The sequence below is a fragment of the Oncorhynchus gorbuscha genome, linkage group LG09 (assembly GCF_021184085.1).
Source record: "Oncorhynchus gorbuscha isolate QuinsamMale2020 ecotype Even-year linkage group LG09, OgorEven_v1.0, whole genome shotgun sequence".
Classification (NCBI taxonomy): Eukaryota; Metazoa; Chordata; class Actinopteri; order Salmoniformes; family Salmonidae; genus Oncorhynchus; species Oncorhynchus gorbuscha.
In genome coordinates this window covers 73,038,233-73,059,869 of record NC_060181.1, presented here as the reverse complement: position 1 = coordinate 73,059,869, position 21,637 = coordinate 73,038,233, and the positions used below count along the sequence as shown (strand labels likewise).

Sequence of the window (21,637 nt, the reverse complement as noted above, 5' to 3'; positions counted from 1 at the left end):
AACTCTTACTCACCCTTATGAAGGCCTGGTGGGGGACGCAGGTCAGGTGGTCGTGTCTGGTCTTGACCCGCCCTGTTGTAGTGTTGGACGTCCCGTTTCCGTGGAAATGGAAACGTGAGGGGAAGGACTCCTTGTGCTGTGTGTCTGCTGTCAGATTATACTGGAGCACTATGGGTGAGAGTGAGTGAGGGGGGTGGAGAGCGGGGGGGAGAGAGGGTGGAAAGGAGGGTGAGAGAAGGAAACATTGAGGTAACAATATTTTGTTTCAGAGACCACCCAGAGTTGACATGAACCAGGGCCCCAGACATACAGACCTAAACCCAGCCTCAACCCCCAGACATACAGACCTAGACCCAGTCTAATCCCAGACATACAGACCTAAACCCAGTCTCAATCCCAGACATACAGACATAGACCCAGTCTCAATCCCAGACATACAGTCCTAAACCCAGTCTCAATCCCAGACATACAGACATAGACCCAGTCTCAATCCCAGACATACAGACCTAAACCCAGTCTCAACCCCCATGAAATACAGACCTAGACCCAGTCTCAATCCCAGACATACAGACATAGACCCAGCCTCAACCCTAGACCCAGCCTCAACCCCAGACATACATACCTAGACCCAGGCTCAACCCCAGACATACAGACATAGACCCAGCCTCAATCCCAGACCCAGTATCAACCCCAGACATACAGACTTAGACCCAGCCTAAATCCCAGACATACAGACCTAGAACCAGCCTCAACCCTAGACCCAACCTTAACCCCAGACATACAGACCTAGACCAAGCCTCAACCCCAGTCTCAGACCCAGACATACAGACCTAGATCCAGGCCTCAACCCCAGACCCAGACATACAGACCTAGACCAAGCCTCAACCCCAGCCTCAACTCCAGTACCAGACCCAGACATACAGACCTAGATCCAAGTCTCAACCCCAGATCCAATCACAACCCCAGTCTCAGCCCCAGCCTCAACCGCAGACCCAGCCACAACCTCAACTCCAGCCTCAACCCCAGGCTCAGCCCCAGCCCCAGCTCCAACCTCAACCGCAGACCCAGCCACAACCCCAGGCTCAGCCACAGCATCAATCCCAGCCCAGGCTCCCAGCCTCAACCCCAGCCTGCAACCCAGCCTTACTACCAGCCCAAGGCCTAGCTCCAGCCTCAGCCCCAGACCCAGCCTCTTTCTCAGCCCCAAACACAACCCCAGACCCAGCCCTAATCATAAATGTACTATAGATGGAGAAAACATATTTTGTATATTTTTTATTTCGCAAGACACATTTTCGTTTACCATCAAAGGACAGTGATGTTTCACAGCGATACCAGATAACTTTGAATAACTTAAATCCTTTCTGTAATTCACCATTTAAAATCCCACCAAAAAGATAATGTTAACTGCCTATGGTTCCATAGGCAGTTAAAAACCTTGTGCCCAAGATGGACAACATCATTGTATCTATCAGGACAGGGCTGTGCCAGAGCCTTACAGGCTCTAACAGACACTTTCACCACAGGAATGCTCTGCAGAGATAACCCTTGATAAGGCAGGGTTAACAAACTAACCAACTGCCCCACGCCTCAGGGACTAGTGATAAGATGGAAGGACTGACAGTGATAAGGAAAAAGTCTGTCTCCGACACAACAGTGTTTTCTGTCAACTAGTCCAGGGGCTTTCATAACTATTTCCTATACTAGACTTTGTGCATTATACCATTTTCCACATACATACTAGTAGTATAGGAATGCTCACATTACTATAGCATGTTTGAAAAATGAGTTTTTGGTCACTATTAAGTAGAGGTCGACCGATTAATCGGAATGACCGATTAATTAGGGCCGATTTCAAGCTTTCATAACAATCGGAAATTGGTATTTTTGGGCGCCGATTTGCCGATTTAATTTTATATATATTTTTATATATATATTTTATACCTTTATTTAACTAGGCAAATCAGTTAAGAACACATTCTTATTTTCAATGACGGCCTAGGAACGGTGGGTTAACTGCCTCTTTCAGGGGCAGAACGACAGATTTTCACCTTGTCAGCTCGGGGGATCCAATCTTGCAACCTTACAGTTACCTAGTCCAATGCAATAACAACCTGCCTCTCTCTCGTTGCACTCCACAAGGAGACTGCCTGTTACGCGAATGCAGTAAGCCAAGGTAAGTTGCTAGCTAGCATTAAACTTATTTGATAAAAAACGATCAATCATAATCACTAGTTAACTACACATGGTTGGTGATATTACTAGATATTATCTAGCATGTCCTGTGTTGCATATAATCTGACTGAGCATACAAGCATACAAGTATCTAAGTATCTGACTGAGCGGTGGTAGGCAGAAGCAGGCCCGTAAACATTCATTCAAACAGCACTTTCGTGCATTTTGCCAGCAGCTCTTCGTTGTGCGTCAAGCATTGCACTGTTTATGACTTCAAGCCTGTCAACTCCTGAGATGAGGCTGGTGTAACCGAAGTGAAATGGCTAGCTAGTTGTGTGCTCTAATAGCGTTTCAACGTCACTCGCTCTGAGCCTTCTAGTAGTTGTTCCCCTTGCTCTGCATGGGTAACACTGCTTCGATGGTGGCGGTTGTCGTTGTGTTGCTGTTTCGAGCCCAGGGAGGGGCGAGGAGAGGGACGGAAGCTATACTCTTACACTGGCAATACTAAAGTGCCTATAAGAACATCCAATAGTCAAAGGTTAATGAAATACAAATGGTATAGAGGGAAATAGTCCTATAATTCCTATAATAACTACAACCTAAAACTTCTTAACTGGGAATATTGAAGACTCGTGTTAAAATGAACCACCAGCTTTCATATGTTCTCATGTTCTGAGCAAGGAACTGAAACGTTAGCTTTCTTATATAGCACATATTGCACTTTTACTTTCATCTCCAACACTTTTTTTGCATTATTTAAACCAAATTGAACATGTTTCATTATTTACTTGAGGCTAAATTGATTTTATTGATGTATTATATTAAGTTAAAATACGTGTTCATTCAGTATTGTTGTAATTGTCATTATTACAAATAAATAAATACAAATCGGCCGATTAATCGGCATCGGCCCCTTTGGGCCGCCAATAATCGGTATCGGTGTTGAAAAATCATAATCGGTCGACCTCTACTATTAAGTACACACACCAGAACCAAAACTGTCTTTTGTTTGTAAGTGCCCCTGCACACATAACCTTCACTAATGTAATGATTAACACAATGCAAACAGACTGGTTGTTTTCACAGTGCAGGGCTATGAGGGAGCCAGGGGCACGGGTAGAGAGTCTGCTCACCTATTGAAGAGGTGAAGTGTCGAGCATGGACCCTGAAGCAGACTGTAGCATTGATGCAGACAGCAGGAAGACCGTTGTCAGAACACAGCGCTACATAGCGGTCTACACTGACAGGCAGGGGCATGAAGGCTTCTACCACTATTACTGGACGAGTCCTGGCACAGGGAGACGACAACATGTCAACAACATGAAAACAACACATCGACACTCTGTATCAAAACAAATACAATTGTACATTTGCATTAGAATATGGGAGCTACAGTATATGGGCCAGAAGACAAACAAATCTACAAACCAAAAGGTATTACAAAAGGTAAAAATGGCCAGGGAATAATACAGGTCAAATACATGGGCCAAGCCACGTTCACTGAGGTAATATTCAGAGAGTAAAATAATGAAATGTAAGATCAAATGTTCACCAATGTTCATTGAAAGCTTAACCTCTACCCGACATCTCTGACATGAATGCAGTAATTCTAGTTTCAGAGATTAGTTATCTAGTGGATGTAATGTGATATGTAACACAGTTCTTACCTCAGAACAACAGCTGAGTCTGAGAGGAAGGCCCCTACTGCTACATCTGTAGTTTAGAGAGATGCAGATAGATAGCTGTCATTATCTTCAACATGCAATTTCCTGCTATAGGCCTATCTGGCTGCAAGGCTCTCTAGACTTGTTAAAGCTCTAAACCAGTTTGTTACTCAGTTTAGAACCACTCATAAGACATCAGTGGAATGTTTTTCATTCATTCATTTGTTCATTCATTCATTTCTTCATTCAGTCAGTCATTCGGTCATTCGTTTGTTCATTCAATCCACATCAGCCTGCAGACAAAATGTATTCACACAGTTTACTGCACTGTAACCAAAACTCCTTTAAACTTTACAACAATGTACTGTTAAACCAATGTTCCTTTGGAAGTTATTGTAACATACTGTACTTTTTTCCTACAGTAACTTACAGGTAACTAACTGTCTGCCAGTAAGTTACCATAAAAACAACAGGATTTATTTTACAGTGTGGCAATAAACTGATGCGTTTTGTTTTTAGAAAAGTATTTAACACTTGCGTTACAAATCAATCTATAAAACAACAATTAAAACAAATAACACATGAAAAAAATGCATGAAATGTTTTATTGACAGACAGTACACAATACTTTACAATGTACCAGTTCTAAGAGATGACTAACTGTCTACATCTCTCTCTGTCAGTCTACCGTATATCCTGTTTAGTTCACAGTGTATCACTAGTGGAAGATGCGAAGATGAGAAGCAGAGAGTAAGCAGACAACCATCAGTAGTGACCCTAATTTAAACCCCAGGATATTCCCACTGCCCAATTTGGTTTTCCCTGGGTAGCAGCCAAAACACACACACACACACACACACACACACACACACACACACACACACACACACACACACACACACACACACACACACACACACACACACACACACACACACACACACACACACACACACACACACACACACACACACACACACACACACACACACACACACACACACACACACACACACACACACACGCACACACGTGCACACACACACACTCACCCACGTGCACACATATTTTCCCGTCCTCAGTTCTCAGTTCTGTTCCCACCACTGCCATGTTTTGACCATCTTACTAATTTAAGGCACAGCATGTGTGACATAATAACAGGACATTTCCGTGTGTTCTGTTCTAGTCAGCAGTAGAGAAACCGAGACAGACTCAAACATTGTACTGGAGGGAAAGGTTGACAGTCAAGGTTGACAGTCAAGAAAAGGATAGTTACCTTGGTAACCGTTTTCATCAACATCGATGCCTCCTGACACAGACTGGCCGAACATCTTTAACTCATAACCCAGAACAGAGCCAGTGATCCTCTGATGATGGAACAAGAACAGCTTGATTATTCTTACAGTTCAACCCTCTGTACTTTACACACTTCATACTCTTCATTTTGTCTCCCAAACCAACAGAGCTGTCAAGGACTACCAGATGTAAGCTGTACAGTACACATTTCAGCTTTTTTTTCTAGTACGGAGCTTTGAGATTCAAGTAAGGTAATTGATCTGTATTTGGATATACAGTAACTATATTTTCTCCAAGAGGTTGTATTCCACATTGAGATACATTTATTTACATATACATTGATTTATCTCGATGGTATTCCATAACTAAAAGCTCATTTAAATGTAACTGCTTCATGTAAACTGTCTCACATGCTCAGACAGAGAAAAGCAGGAGACCAAACAGTTTAAGGAAATCGTAGCAATTCACAGTCAGGAACTCTCTTCCGACTGTCTGAGAGCAAAGAGAGAAATAAAGGCGCATTTGATCCTCACGTCCTATCTCCCTCCCTCCCTTCAATCTATTGTCCCTGATCGTTGGTCAGAGGAGGGACACCCTGACCCCTCTTCCCTTCACTCCCTTCTTTCCTTCCAGTAATCTCCTGTCCCTGAAGTCTGTGGACAAACAGCTGCTGGAAGGGACAAAGCCATAGCTGAATACATACTTGAGAGAAGGTCTGAGAGATCCCTGTTTTCCTCCCATTGTAGATATATATAGCCCCACGCAGCTCTTCTTCCTGCGGAGCCCCCACTGCCACATCTGGAACACATTTACAGTCAGTCAGTGGTTAACTTAGGATGCATCCCAAATGGCACCATATTCCCTATTTTGTGCACTACTTTTGATCAGGGCCCGTAGGGTAATGGAGTTAATTAGTGCACTATATAGGAATTAGAGTGCTCTTTTTTTCTAACCTTTATTTAACTAGGCAAGTCAGTTAAGAACAAATTCTTGAAACCTTTCGTTTACTCGTCCAACGCTCTAACCACTAGGCTACCTGCCGCCCCAATTCAGAAAGTAAACCAAATTCCAATTCCAGATTTTCCTTTTTGAAAAACATTGAAGAGAATTGGAATTCTAGAGTACGTCCTGAATTGTCAAGAATTTAAATGGAATTGACCCCAACCCTGTTGTGGGTGTGGCTGTGGCTGTGGCTGTGGCTGTGGCTGTGTGTGTGTGTGTGTGTGTGTGTGTGTGTGTGTGTGTGTGTGTGTGTGTGTGTGTGTGTGTGTGTGTGTGTGTGTGTGTGTGTGTGTGTGTGTGTGTGTGTGTGTGTGTGTGTGTGTGTGTGTGTGTGTGTGTGTGTGTGTGTGTGTGTGTGTGTGTGTGTGTGTGTGTGTGTGTGTGTGTGTGTGTGTGTGTGTGTGTGTGTGTGTGTGTGTGTGTGTGTGTGTTTTGAGGAACTGGCAGTTAGGCTGGTGTAAGTGGCAGTTAGAAGTGTGCTGGGGCCCTGTGATCAGCTGTAGGGGATGTGGTTGGTTGGTGGTATTGCCTCTGTGTTGAGTGGGGCTGGTTTATGGTGTGTATCTTCGTACCCAGTTACCCAATATCACCACAGACTTTAGTGCAGTTCCTTCTGGCTGGCATAGCTCACTTTCTGTTCGTTTTAGAGCTGCCAATTGCTCATAGCCTTGATCAAGCATCCTGATCTTGCGAGCTTACATTGAAACTAAATGAGAGCGCAGTGGTCCGGATGGTGGATCAGGCTACATTGCATTCAACTGAAATATGCAGATATTTTATTGTGCAACAATTGGGACAGTACCTACTTGGAATATATCACCAAGTTCAATTTCACTTTATTTTTTAACCAAAAACTATGCAGAACATTGGCACATTCGCTAGGGTAGCTGATTTTGTCATCATAGTTTTGCTGTACTGTGACAGATCATTATAACTTTAAAGATAAAGTAAGAATAGCTTTATATCTTTGGTTAAAAAAATATGCATAACACTCACCAGCAAAGCCATCATCATCAATATCTCCCAGATCAGTTATGGTCTCCCCAAATCTGGCAGCATACGAGTTGCTTCCCACCAACTGAAACTCTGCTTCCTTCATATTAGCCTTAAAACACATTCATTTACAGTCTTAATATTCCTTCTCGCCTCTGCCCAGGGTAATGGCTTGTAAAGTTGATCCGGGAAGAAAAAAACAGTCATTTGCTGATGGAGATATGTGGGGGAAGTAGCTAGCTATGCTCCATGTAATTGTAGTCATTAGGTTGGTAATTATGTAAAGTTACTCATGTCATGCAGAGTTGCCTGGTCCTTAGTAGTACACTATAAATGTAGCAGATATCTGCTGGTTTAGCGTTCTGTAATACAAACTCATCAGTCATAGAAACAGTCCTCAGGTCCTGCTATCATCATGCTGTGTTGTTTTATATCATCTGCAGTGTATAAGAGAGTACAGTAATATAGTAACTCCAGCCTCTTATTTTTATAGGAAATGGCAATAAAATAAAAATCTCTTTACTCGAGCATATTCATTTCTATAAAGTTATCTCTTTGTTCTGAAAGCTGAATAGTTAGTCTAGATGTTACTACATAGGTATAAGAGCAACTTAATGTTAAGTGATACCATCATTGGTTTTGAAAGGTTTTTGTTATAACAGTGCACAATGCCAGTATTGTATGAGATGCTTAACTTCTATCATATTTAAGAACTACAGAGGTACGTTGTGAAGATAACAGTATGTGTGTGAGATGTGAGGTAGGAAGTCTCTATTGATGTTGTTCTGTTTTAACAAATACTGTATCTTCAGGGACAGTGTTCCATATAACAGCTTCACAAAGTTTAGAGTAAAATTTCAATAGGTAATGGACCATCAAATTACATTAGATCCAAGGCTATTTGAAAAACTCACAGCTAGACACACAATAAGTTATTTTTACGATAGTGGTGAAAGAAAGGTTGTATCTCACTCAATTTATTTTTCCTCGAATCCTCGCATCCTCACTCCTCACCTCCTTCTCAAGCCACACTGGAAGAGAAGATCCAATGTCCCTCCCTCCTGACTTTCTCCTCCAATGAGTTTTGAGAAGGCAAGAAGAGGAATCAGGGAAATCAAGGTTGTCTGTCGTATACTGTATTTTTTATGTGGAGGGTCCTGATTATGATACTTGTAAGTGACAAGCCTATCATAATTGCCCCTGAGGGGACAAATATAAAGTTGTATTGAATTGAAGAAAAAACGGATTGGGAAAGATCCCAGTACTTACGGCTCCTTGGTTTATGTAGACATGGACTTGTCCTTCCTCTCTCACGGTGCTGTACATGGGAGATCCTACCAGTAGATCAGACAGGCCATCTCCATTCAGGTCCACAGCACACACACTGGCACCAAAATACGAGCCGAGCTACAGTATAGGAAAACAGGTTTCAAGTTAATGCAGTCGATCAAATCAATCAAATTTATTTATGAAGCCAGCAGTTGTCACAAAGTGATTTTGCAGTGAAGAGGTATGATCGAGTTCTGCATCAAAATCAAGACATTAATTTCCGGTTTCCCAGACAAAGCTTATACCCAGTCCTAGACTAAAGAGCATGCTCAATGGAGATTCTTAGTACAAGACGAGGCTTGATCTGTGTCAGGGAACCTGGCCGTAAAGATATCTGGCTACTAATTCCCACCTTGCTGCCCTTGACTTCACTGATTATCTTCAGCATGTTTTCTTCAGCTCTGAATAGGTAGGCCTGGAGAAGAGGACAGAAACGACCTGGTCACATCAAAACTTAAAGCCAACTACGGATGAATGGTAAAATGCATAAACTACTTAGATCATATCACAATACCCATACAGACATGATCTCAAATCAAATCACATTTTATTTGTCACATGCACCAAATACAACAGGTGTAGGTAGACCTTACAGTGACATGCTTACTTACAACCAACAATGCATTAATCTGATTGCTTTCTACTGATAAAATATCTCCCATCTGTCATCTTGATATTCCTGTGGAACATGTATTTGGTGAGGCCATTAAGAACTAGCAATAGAGAAAAGAGTGCCCTTTGTGGCATAGTCTGTGTCTGCTAAGTGAGTTAAATGTAAATAGAATGTATTGACGACAAGATCCTTAAAGCATATCTAAATAAAAGCCTTCCGACAAGTTTAAAATGTCCTGCATTGCAGGAAAGTACTCCTGCAACAGGGCAACCAGAGCAAAACCCACATGTATTTTTCACATACATTTCACCAGTAACATGAGGAATGCCCAATGCATCATATATTTAGCATCACCCTGGTTAGTGATTCAAGCACACACTGTATTGTACTTACCGCCTTTAGCTTGTCAGGTCATAAGAAACAAGCCACATATAAGTGTTGGTTCTGTGCTTCTTTCTACAGGCGGGTGGTGGGGTGAAAGGGATATGATGGGGGTGAAATAAAAAACAGGAATGAAATGAACTCTTACCTTACCAGTCTGCCCGTGCTGGGGCGCACCGCCTACAATCTCTGTGGAGTCAGGGTGGAGGAAGTGGCCGGCCCCAACCGAGTAGCCTGGTGAGGAAAAGAAGGATCACACAATATAACCAAAGAATCAGACTACCAAAGTAGCCTGGCAATGGAAACGTATCACAACGTTAATACAATTTCAGTGCAACATTAGTATAACCTTGATAAAACATTTGTAAACCTTAGTACATCTTTAGAATACCCAACTGAACAGGTACTGTAGAACCAGATGGCACTGGTTGATATAAGAGATAAGAGAAACGAGCCAGATGTAACTGGCATGATGATTTGCAGTAACTACAATTGAGCAAATATTGAGCAACCCCCCCCCCCCCACACACACACACACGCACACACACACAGACAAAAGCATGCTTCCTCTCTGTATTCCCTTACATTACACTTCACCAACTCAAAAACAACTGAGTGTCTTTATGAGACATGTGACAATCTTTCTGATCGTCTCCAACCATATTATAATTAACATACCCAGGTAACTGCCATAGAGGACAGTGCTGCTGTCATCCACATAGGCAGACAGGATCCTACTGGAGGTGTTGTAGACCAGGACAGATCCAGTCCAGTACGACGTCCCTGGGGCTCCCATAATTATCAAGTCCTGAAGAAAAATAACACAACACATACATCAGAGTGTTGTTCAGTTTTTGTTTTATGTTTGTGATTTCCCAGTAAACCAAAATTGGTTCTGTGAAAGTTCGCAGAACCTTCTTTACGTTGTGGCAAATGTTTGTTCTCATAACACAACAACTATTGTGTTATTACATTACCTGGAAACCTAATGAGAACATTTGGGGAATGTCCTGTGGTGGTTGTTTCAGATGTTGTGCACAACATTTTAGTGAATGTTAGGAAAACATCCCAAAATTTCATTTAAATCATTTTCCGAAGAATGTTTGAATGTTTTTGGGATGTTATCATCTTAATCTTAGAGCAAAAAAACTGAACTAGAACTTAAAGAGAATCTTAACTAATGTTCTGGGAATGTTCCCAGTTTCATGGGTTGTGTGCATTTCGAGTTTGTGCCGTGTGTATGTGTACATGTACATGTGTATGTGAACACGTGCATTACTAGCATATACATAAAGGTTATAGGTTTAAATAGAATATGTAGAGGAACTGATACCTCAGTCAGAAAGTTGGATATCCCTGCTTGGCATGATCCATAGTCCTCACCAAACTTCCGTTGGTGATCTGGAGAAAGAGTGGCAGATGCATTTTCATTTTGGCCAATAAAGCAAGCTTACTGTCAACAAGCTCTCAGACTCAGTGCAGGTTGCTTACAGGTGTGGCCTTGGACTTAGACATGGCGAGAACAAAAACATATGGATACTCGGCCTCGGTTATTGACTGATTCATGTGATTTATAACCCACATTTATATTTTTCTGTTGCAAAACGTTTTGCTAAGGTATGCATTAATGAATAAGAATCAGATATCGTGTAAATGCAAAACAGTGTACCTTTGTAGCATGGGATGAGTGGTTGAGACTGTTTGAGGTCAGCCTCGTATCTGTAACAGACACCATGAGGCAGCTTATTCTGGTTTTCTTTCCTGGAATAGAACACGTTCTTCCAACGATGCCCACATGCCTGTGGAAGGAGAAGCAACACAGAAGTTGTTGGAGGAAATGCAACTATTTGAGAGGAGGAATGTAACAACAATGGAATAGTCTACACACAAAATATGTACGTTTGTGTTTATTCTAACAAGTGACATAATGAGAGCACTGCGCAGCAGCTAGTTTACAAAATACCGTTAAATGACAACACAAAATATGACAACACAAAATATGTAAATGATGTGGGTCTTCAAAATAGGAACATCAGTGTAATATGGGATCATTTGATATGTCTGGTAGGGTGGCAAAGGATGCAAGTCTTGTTTCTTGTTTAAGACCAGGCACTACAGGCTGAAATAAAAATGTTCCATCTACCTATTCTGAGATTGTTTTGGCACTTTTGAACAAAAGTTTGAACACATCTACTCATTCAAGGATTTTTCATAATGTTTTACTATTTTCTACATTGTAGAATAATAGTAAACACATCACCACCCTGAAATAACACATATGGTATCATGTAGTAACCAAAAAAGTGTTAAACATATCAAAATATATTTTAGATTTTAGATTCTTCAAAGTAGCCACCCTTTGCCTTGATGACATATTTGCACACCCTTGGCATTCTCTCAACCAGTTTCACCTGGAATGCACCTGGAATGCTTTTCCAACACCTAGAAGGAGTTCCCACATATGCTGGGCACTTGTTGGCTGCATTTCCTTCACGCGGTCCAGCTCATAACAAATAATCTCAATTGGGTTGAGATCGGCTGATTGTGGAAGCCAGGTCATCTGATGCAGCACTACATCACTCTCCTTCTTGGTCAAATAGCCCTTACACAGCCTGGAGGTGTGTTGGGTCATTGTCCTGTTGAAAAACAAATGATAGTCCCACTAAGCACAAACCAGATGGAATTGCGTATCGCTGCTGAATGCTGTGGTAGTCATGCTGGATAAGTATGCCTTGAATTCTAAATAAATCACTGACAATGTCACCACACCATCACACTTCCTCCTCCATGCTTCATGGTGGGAACCACATATACAGAGATCATCCATTCACCAACTCTGCGTCTCACAAAGACACAGCGGTTGGAACCAAAAATGTCACATTTGGACTCATCAGACCAAAGGACAGATTTCCACCGGTCTCATGTCCATTGCTCGTGTTTCTTGGTCCAAGAAAGTCTCTTCTTATAATTGGTGTCCTTTAGTAGTGGTTTCTTTGCACCAATCGACCATGCACACAGTCTCCTACGAACAGTTGATGTTGAGATGTGTCTGTTACTTGAACTCTGTGAAGCATTTACTCGTGCTACAATTTCTGAGGCTGATAACTCTAATGAACTCTGTAGCATAGGTAAGACAGGCGGTCCTCATGAGAGCCTGTTTCATCATAGCGCTTGATATTTTTTGTGACTGCACTTGAAGAAAATATCAAAGTAATAATGGACTATCTATTATCTTAGTACTTTTGAGCTGTTCTTGCCATAATATGGACTTGGTTTTTTACCAAATAGGGCTATCTTCTGTATATCACTCCTACCTTGTCATAACACAACTGATTGGCTCAAACGTATTAAGAAGGAAAGAAATTCCACAAATGAACTTTCAATAATGCACATCTGTTAATTGAAATGCATTCCAGGTGACTACCTCATGAAGCTGGTTGAGAGAATGCCAAGAGCGTGCAAAGCTGTCCTCAAGGCAATTGGTAGCCATTTTGAATCTCAAATGTAAAATATATGTTGATTTGTTTAACATTTTTTTGGTGTTAAATGTGTTGTTTCAAAGTTTTGATGTCTTCACTATTATTCTTCAATGTGGAAAATAGAAAACTTAAGAAAACCCCTGAAATGAGTAGGTGTGTCCAAACGTTTGACTGGTACTATATATTTTCTTTAGTTTATCATACTGCTGTCATCAACATTTTAATGAATTTGAACCACTTTAAAATGGACATACATCAATCATTTCAAAGCTGACTACATTGAATTGCACTAAAAGCCCATTTCATAGAGATTGTTACAAACTGGCCTATACTTAAGAATTTACTTTGAAGAGATGATGATTGGGTCTAAATATGTGTTTTCTGTTTGGCGTTAGTCTAAATTCAGTGTACTTGCCTTCAACTGCCATTTCCCGAAAGTCAGATTCTTCTTACAAGCCAACAGAAAATGTTCAGCTTCAGAAGCATCTGCATTCATCAAATTGTGTTTGGTTATCCTTAGACATATTCTCCAGACTTGCTCAGAGGGAATTGTTGATATGTTGTACATTTTTGTATCCTAGATACATGTTGTTGTTTTAACCGCAATATGCAAATATTTGTTTATTTTAATAAAATATTTAATCAATGTTTTAATACAAAAAAGTATTATATTTGTGCCTACATTCAACTGGCAAAAGTTGATTGTGATATGATTAAGGGAAATAAAATACCCAATGAGGGTGTGATGCCTGGCCTTAAACAAAGTTCACCAATACAAGATGTACCCATCTCAGTATTTGATTTCAGTCTCAGAATGGGCACAAACACTGTATCACTGGAATTTACACCAATACTGACCATCTGAGAAGGGATTGTAAACATTTGTTTACCCCTACTGGGACGAATCTACATAGCCAATACATGACCATCACTGTAAAGAACTTTATGACACCTGCTGATATAAAAAGGGCTTTATAAATACATGTGATTGATTTATTGATTGACTTAACATACCAATACATGGCCATCACGAGGCTGTCTGGACAGGCTGACTCCGAGCCACTGGTTGTCACTCTCAGAGAAGCATGTCTTCCCACAACTGTCCACACCTGTAGTACAGACACACACACATGCAAGCACACACACCAACGAGTGAGAGAGAGAACGTGAATTGAGAGGTGGCAATGACCTTTACCAATGCCTTATAAACCCTTCGAAAACAATCTGTGGGGCATCCATGTTAAACATGAAGTGGTTCTAGTTATTTGACCAGCGTGCTTTCATATAATCCAATGGAAATGGGTCAATGTCAGTGCACAAATCCCCAAAACCACATTGGTCAAATAACTTGGAAGCAACACAGATTTTTTTCTTGGTAAAGTCGATATTACAAACCTGTTGATATTTGTTGACATTCTCTCTTGTCCGAGATGCTGCACTTATAAATTGCTCCTGGTTTTTTTACGGCTGGGTAGGAAGATGAATTCGCAACTGGAGCTCCGACTAATAACCTATAACAGGCAATATGGAAATGAATACAGTTTTATACACATCAATACCCCTGACGTTACAGTTTTATACACATCAATACCCCTGACGTTACAGTTTTATACACATCAATACCCCTGACGTTACAGTTTTATACACATCAATACCCCTGACGTTACAGTTTTATACACATCAATACCCCTGACGTTACAGTTTTATACACATCAATACCCCTGACGTTACAGTTTTATACACATCAATACCCCTGACGTTACAGTTTTATACACATCAATACCCCTGACGTTACAGTTTTATACACATCAATACCCCTGACGTTACAGTTTTATACACATCAATACCCCTGACGTTACAGTTTTATACACATCAATACCCCTGACGTTACAGTTTTATACACATCAATACCCCAGCTGTGGGATAACGAACAAACAAATCATTCACACTGAGAAACAAAAAAAAGGCAACATGGATACTCGTAATGTGCAGTTTCTGGTGTTTTGTTGTGTCAAAAGGTACTTATGTTTATAGAATCCCTAATTAACAGTTTTCACACATTTTGGGGCTGAATACACATTTTGTTCATTCTTCAACAACTAATAGCCTAAATGTGTGTAGCCTATTCAGTTATGGTGTTCTACAGTATGAATAGAGGTTTAAAGAAAGCCTACCACAATGTTTGATTCACTTACCATGTGTTTTTCTGGTTCTTGTGTAACAATACAGAATATCCAAATAAAGATCCATTTGGTCCACTGAAACTAATGGGGTGGTCTACATCCAAATTGTAACACTCGGTGAGATTACAGCACCAGAAGTACGCGAGAAGAAAGCTCCAACAGCACGAAAGATTGCCCGGCGTTTTTCGCTCCATTTTTGTAAAACAAATACCAACTTTTCTAACACGAAGAGATTACAAGTGAAGGCAGATGAAAACAAAATTAAATAAAAACGTCGTTTATTCAAATCCACGGAAACAGAGAAAAGTCGTACATCCCAATACCAACTTTAGAATTGTATCTGGATAGAGTTGAATAGAGACTGGGCGCGCTCAACTCCTGTTGCGCTTCTTCATGCGTCGGTCGTTCTGCCTGTGCGCAACCTCACATCGTTAGGCTCATGACTAAATTCCGTCACGTGAAACTTCACAAAGTGAGTTAAACCTCTGGCGGATGGCTTGCATGCTGCTCCCCAAATTCATCAAACATAGAGCCCAACCCCCCAACCCACCCTGAAACCTTCTATCCACACCATTACAACTGAGAGAGACGTGAGGAATACATCTTTATTTGAATCAAAGCCACACACATACCGTTCCTTCAGAAAGTACTGTATTCATCCACACCTTGACTTATTCCAAATTTTGTTGTGTTAAAGCCTGAACCAGGCTTGCCTCTAGGATTTTGCCTGTGCTCTGCTCCGTTCTGTTTCTTTTTTTATCATAAAAGCTGTGGTGGTATTCAGTGGTATTCAGTAATTTGCTGTATTTGATTTGCTTCAAACACAATAGTTTATAATCGGGACAAAAAATGTTGCTCTGTCAATTAAGTTAGTGTGGTGGAGTAACTACACTGTTTTTTCCTTTCACAGCCATTAAACTCTTCAACAGTTTTAAACAGTGGTGTGAAGTACTGAAGTAAAAAATATTGAATGTACTACTTAAGTTGTTTTTTGGGGTATCTGTACTTTACTTGACAATTTATATTTTTGATAACTGTTACTTTTACTTCACAACATTCCTAAAGAAAATGTTGTACTTTTTACTCCATACATTTTCCCTGCCACCCAAAAGTACTCGTTACATGTTGAATGATTAGCAGGACAGGAACATTGTCTAATTCACACACTTATCAAGATATCATCCCTGGTCATCCCTACTGCCTCTGATCTGGCGACTCACTAAACACATGGTTCGTTGGTAAATTATGTCTGAGTGTTGGAACATGCCCCTGGCTATCAGTATATAAAAAACAAGAAAAGTATGCTGTCTGGTTTGCTTAATATAAGGAATTAAGAATGATTTATACTTTTACATTTACTTTTGATACTTAAATATATTTAAAACCAAATACTTTTAGACTTTTACTCAAATAATATTTTACTGGGTGACATTCCCTTTCACTTCTGTCATATTTTTATTAATTAAGGTATCTTTACTTTTACTCCAGTATGAAAAGTGTGTACTTTTTCCACCACTGGTTTTAAAGTCCCCATCGGCCTCATGTTGAAATTCCTGAGCAGTTTCCTTCTTCTCCTGCAACTGAGTTAAGAAGGACGCCTGTATCTTTGTAGTGACTGGGTGTATGCTACACCATACAAAGTGTAATTAACAACTTCACCATGCATGTATGTATTATTATTTTTACCCATCTACCAGTAGGTGTCTTTAGTTGCGATGCATTTGAAAACCACCCTGGTTTTGTGGTTCAATCTGTGTTGGACATTCATTGCTCGACTGAATGACCTAACAGTGTGGGGTACAGAGATGAGGTAGTCATTCAAAAATAATTTTAAACACAATTATTACACACAGAGTGAGTCCATGCAACTTATTATGTGACTTTATAAATACATTTTTACTCCTGAACTTAATTAGATTTGACATAACAAAGGGGTTGAATACTGATTGAATCAAGACATTTCAGCTTTTCATTTTCATTTAATTTGTAAACATTTCAAAAAACATAATTCCACATTATGAGGTATTGTGTGTAGGCCAGTGACACAACATCTCAATTTAAACAATTTTACACAACAAAATGGGGAACAAGTCAAGAGGTGTGAATACTTTCTGATGGTACTATAGATGCTGCTGAAATTGATTGTTGGCTATGTGGCAGCACTGGCTGGTCTACTATACATTCATGCCAGCATAATACTAAAGTCTAATTAGCTTTTTGTAATAGGTGAAGGAATAGAAAAAGTAACTAATACAAAACATGTACATTTTTTATCTTACTAGCAATACAGATTAAATTAAGAACAAATTGAATTAGTCTATTGAAATGTTATTTTACAGAGCAAATATGGACCATGATTGAGTGTCAGTGTCTGGAGGGAAACTGGGAACGTTATCCTGACCAGGAGGAATGTCTGTCTGGTCTGTCAACAGTATTTCCCATATTGGTCCGTCCAGAACATGATGTGAATTTAAGTTAATGACCTGCTGTGTAATTTGGTAAGAATTTAGCATCTGTCAGGTATTTTCTCCCTCCTTGTTTGTGTGTTTGCGTGCATGCGCATGCATCTATGTGTGTGTAAGTGTGTGTTTGTGTGTGTGTGTGTGCCTACCGTAGGGCTGTCGTGGTCATGACATTTTGTCAGCAGGTTATTTTCATGCAAAAGACTACCCGTCTCACAGTAGTTGACTGTTAATTAACATAAACATGTTTAGCATCTCCATACGTGCACATGCATGTGTGTGTGTGTGTGTGTGTGTGTGTGTGTGTGTGCATGCAGAGCTAGTGTTGGTCTTGCCGATAGTCTGCTGGGCTAATTGCCTGCTCAGTTATTGTTGGTGGAGGGCTGGATGGAGAGTTTGGGCAAAGTCCACTTGGATAAGCAGTAGGTCGTTTGTCTTAACAGTAGGTCAGTTTGATTAGCAGTAGGTTGGTTGGATTAGCAGTAGGTCGTTTGTCTTAACAGTAGGTCAGTTTGATTAGCAGTAGGTTGGTTGGATTAGCAGTAGGTCGTTTGTCTTAACAGTAGGTCAGTTTGATTAGCAGTAGGTTGGTTGGATTAGCAGTAGGTCGTTTGTCTTAACAGTAGGTCAGTTTGATTAGCAGTAGGTTGGTTGGATTAGCAGTAGGTCGTTTGTCTTAACAGTAGGTCAGTTTGATTAGCAGTAGGTTGGTTAGATTAGCAGTAGGTCAGTTTGATTAGCAGTAGGTCAGTTTGATTAGCAGTAGGTCAGTTTGATTAGCAGTAGGTCAGTTTGATTAGCAGTAGGTCAGTTTGATTAGCACTAGGTCAGTTTGATTAGCAGTAGGATGGTTGGATTAGCAGTAGGTCAGTTTGATTAGCAGTAGGTCATTTGTTTTAACAGTAGGTCAGTTTAATTAGCAGTAGGTTGGTTGGATTAGCAGTAGGTCGTTTGTCTTAACAGTAGGTCAGTTTGATTAGTAGTAGGTCAGTTTGATTAGCAGTAGGTTGGATGGATTAGCAGTAGGTCAGTTTGATTAGCAGTAGGTTGGTTGGATTAGCAGTAGGTCAGTTTGATTAGCAGTAGGTCGTTTGTCTTAACAGTAGGTCAGTTTAATTAGCAGTAGGTCGTTTGTCTTAACAGTAGGTCAGTTTGATTAGCAGTAGGTCGTTTGTCTTAACAGTAGGTCAGTTTGATTAGCAGTAGGTCGTTTGTCTTAACAGTAGGTCAGTTTGATTAGCAGTAGGTCAGTTTGATTAGCAGTAGGTCAGTTTGATTAGCAGTAGGTTGGTTGGATTAGCAGTAGGTCAGTTTGATTAGCAGTAGGTTGGTTGGATTAGCAGTAGGTCAGTTTGATTAGCAGTAGGTCGTTTGTCTTAACAGTAGGTCAGTTTGATTAGCAGTAGGTTGGTTGGATTAGCAGTAGGTCGGTTGGATTAGCAGTAGGTCGGTTGGATTAGCAGTAGGTCGTTTGTTTTAACAGTAGGTCAGTTTGATTAGCAGTAGGTTGGTTGGATTAGCAGTAGGTCGGTTTAACAATCAACTGCACTCCTACTCCAAGATGCTTGATACGTCATTTCCAGTCACAACTTGCAGACTTGTTTATGTGCTGTTGTGCATTTTGTTGCTAACCTTACTTTGCTACCTGACAACTTTAAGGTTTTAACTTTTTAATTAACGTTTATATTTTTAGTTTTTCCCTCGCTCTACTTTTTTTCATTCAACTTTTTCACTACGGACGCTTTATCTGGACGTGATTTGTGAGGACCTCCACCAGCAGAAGAAGTAGTAACATTAACATGAGGCCTTCTAATTGCAGTTGCTCTACTCATAACAGGAGAACGATCGCCTTACGGCGAGGATAGCTGTGTTCTAAGCCCAGCTTCAAACGCAATCGTTAGGAAAAGGTCATTTCAGTGTAGGAAAGGATGAAACAGCGTCTGTGCCACCAGTAAGTACAGATAGTAGTATAAATCCCCTAGCACAGTCCCTGCAGCCGGACAACTTTCTCATGGCTTCTGGAGGGAAATTCTGTAGGAATGCTCAACCGGTGTCGCTCATTCAGCCGACAGAAACTTTTAACCAGTTCTCCCCATTAAGCAGCGAGTCGGAGTCAGAGGCCGAGCCGTCTCTGTTCTCTACTCCTCCCGTTACGGGGTCTGAGACGCTGAAGCCTCCTACCATTAGCTCTGACAAATTGAAAACCCTAGTCATCGGTGACTCCATTACACGCAGTATTAGACTTAAAACAAATCATCCAGCGATCATACACTGTTTAGCAGGGGGCAGGGCTACCGACGTTACTGCTAATCTGAATATCTTTTTATATATTTTTATTTATTTATTTCACCTTTATTTAACCAGGTAGGCGACCTGGCCAAGATAAGGCTGTATGGTCCAGTTGCACCCCTATAAATATGGTGCTGGCTAAAGATAAAACTGGTGAGTGTAGAGTGTATAGGGGTATTGTTATCCACGTCGGCACCAACAATGAATCAGTCAGAGGTCACCAAGCGCAACATAGCTTCAGCGTGTAAATCAGCTAGAAAGGTGTGTTGGCATCGAGTTATTATCTCTGGCCCCCATCCAGTTAGGGGGAGTGATGAGCTCTACATCAGTCTCACAACTCAATCGCTGGTTGAAAACTGTTTTCTGGCCCTCCCAAAAGATAGAATTTGTAGATAATTGGCCTTCTTTCTGGGACTCACCCACAAACAGGACCAAGCCTGGCCTGTTGAGGAGTGACGGACTCCATCCTAGCTGGAGGGGTGCTCTCATCTTATCTACAAACATAGACAGGGCTCTAACTCCCTAGCTCCTCAATGAGATAGGGTACAGGCCAGGCAGCAGGCTGTTAGACAGTCTGCCAGCTTAGTGGAGTCTGCCACCAGCAGTCAGTGTAGTCAGCTCAGCTATCCCCATTGAGACAGAGTCTGCCTCGACCTGGGTTGGGCAAAACTAAACATGGCGGTGTTTGCCTTAGCAATCTCATAGGAATAAAGACCTCAATTCCTGCCATTATTGAAAGAGATTGTGATACCTCACATCTCAAAATAGAGCTACTTAATGTTAGATCCCTCACTTCCAAGGCAGTCATAGTCAATGGACTAATCACTGATCATAATCTTGATGTGATTGGCCTGACCGAAGCATGGCTTAAGCCTGATGAATTTACTGTGTTAAATGAGGCCTCACCTCCTGGTTACACTAGTGACCATATCCTCCGCACAATCCGCAATGGCGGAGGTGTTGCTAACATTTATGATAGCCAATTTCAATTTACAAAAAAAAACTGACGCTTTTGTCTTTTGAGCTTCTAGTCATGAAATCTATGCAGCCTATAGCTACTGTTTACAGGCCTCCTGGGCCATATACAGTGTTCCTCACTGAGTTCCCTGAATTCCTATCGGACCTTGTAGTCATGGCAGATAATATTCACATTTTTGGTGACTTTATTATTCACATGGAAAAGTCCACAGACCCACTCCAAAAGGCTTTCGGAGCCATCATCGACTCAGTGGGTTTTGTCCAACATGTCTCCGGACCTACTCACTGCCACAGACATTCTCAGGATCTAGTTTTGTCCTGTGGAATAAATGTAGTGGATCTTAATGTTTTTCGTCATAATCCTGGACTATCGGACCAACATTTTATTACGTTTGCAAATGCAACAAACAATCTGCTCAGACCCCAACCACAGATCATCAAAAGCCGTGCTATTAATTCTTGGACAACCCAAAGATTCCTAGATGCCCTTTCAGACACCCTCCGCCTACCCAAAAGACGTCACAGAACAAAAACCAGTTAACTTCTTAATGTATAGGGGGCAGCATTTTCACTTTTGGATAAATAGCATGCCCAAATTCAACTTCCTGCTACTCATGCCAAGAATATAAGATATGCATATTATTAGTAGATTTGGATAGAAAACTGTTTATGTAGCAGGCAAAACCCAGAGGACTAACCGTTCAGATTTTTTACTGTTTAGTTTGTTCTCATTGGGAAATGGTATTTCTTAGGAACTTGTTTTCCATTCCTACCGCTTCCACTGGATGTCACC

At 40.9% G+C, this 21,637-nt stretch overlaps 1 protein-coding gene across 2 annotated transcripts in view; it reads right to left on the bottom strand.

Moving 5' to 3' along the window:
• The window catches only part of LOC124044032 (integrin alpha-4-like), a 33,875-nt gene extending 18,328 nt beyond the window's left edge, over nucleotides 1-15,547 (bottom strand). The window contains exons 1-15 of one of the 2 annotated variants that reach the window (XM_046363345.1): nucleotides 15,128-15,547; nucleotides 14,328-14,443; nucleotides 13,947-14,041; nucleotides 11,123-11,252; nucleotides 10,787-10,854; nucleotides 10,132-10,261; nucleotides 9,602-9,687; nucleotides 8,812-8,874; nucleotides 8,400-8,537; nucleotides 7,134-7,242; nucleotides 5,839-5,933; nucleotides 5,116-5,206; nucleotides 3,843-3,888; nucleotides 3,309-3,463; nucleotides 14-168 (exon numbers count right to left, since the gene is read on the bottom strand). In XM_046363345.1, coding sequence (XP_046219301.1) covers nucleotides 14-168; nucleotides 3,309-3,463; nucleotides 3,843-3,888; nucleotides 5,116-5,206; nucleotides 5,839-5,933; nucleotides 7,134-7,242; nucleotides 8,400-8,537; nucleotides 8,812-8,874; nucleotides 9,602-9,687; nucleotides 10,132-10,261; nucleotides 10,787-10,854; nucleotides 11,123-11,252; nucleotides 13,947-14,041; nucleotides 14,328-14,443; nucleotides 15,128-15,309 — 1,659 coding nt within the window. In that variant the 5' untranslated portion in view covers nucleotides 15,310-15,547. Of the gene's footprint in view, nucleotides 1-13; nucleotides 169-3,308; nucleotides 3,464-3,842; nucleotides 3,889-5,115; nucleotides 5,207-5,838; nucleotides 5,934-7,133; nucleotides 7,243-8,399; nucleotides 8,538-8,811; nucleotides 8,875-9,601; nucleotides 9,688-10,131; nucleotides 10,262-10,786; nucleotides 10,855-11,122; nucleotides 11,253-11,864; nucleotides 12,078-13,946; nucleotides 14,042-14,327; nucleotides 14,444-15,127 lie in introns of those variants that run through there. The other variant, XM_046363346.1, reaches the window with a different exon arrangement.
• Nucleotides 15,548-21,637: the final 6,090 nt, after the last annotated feature.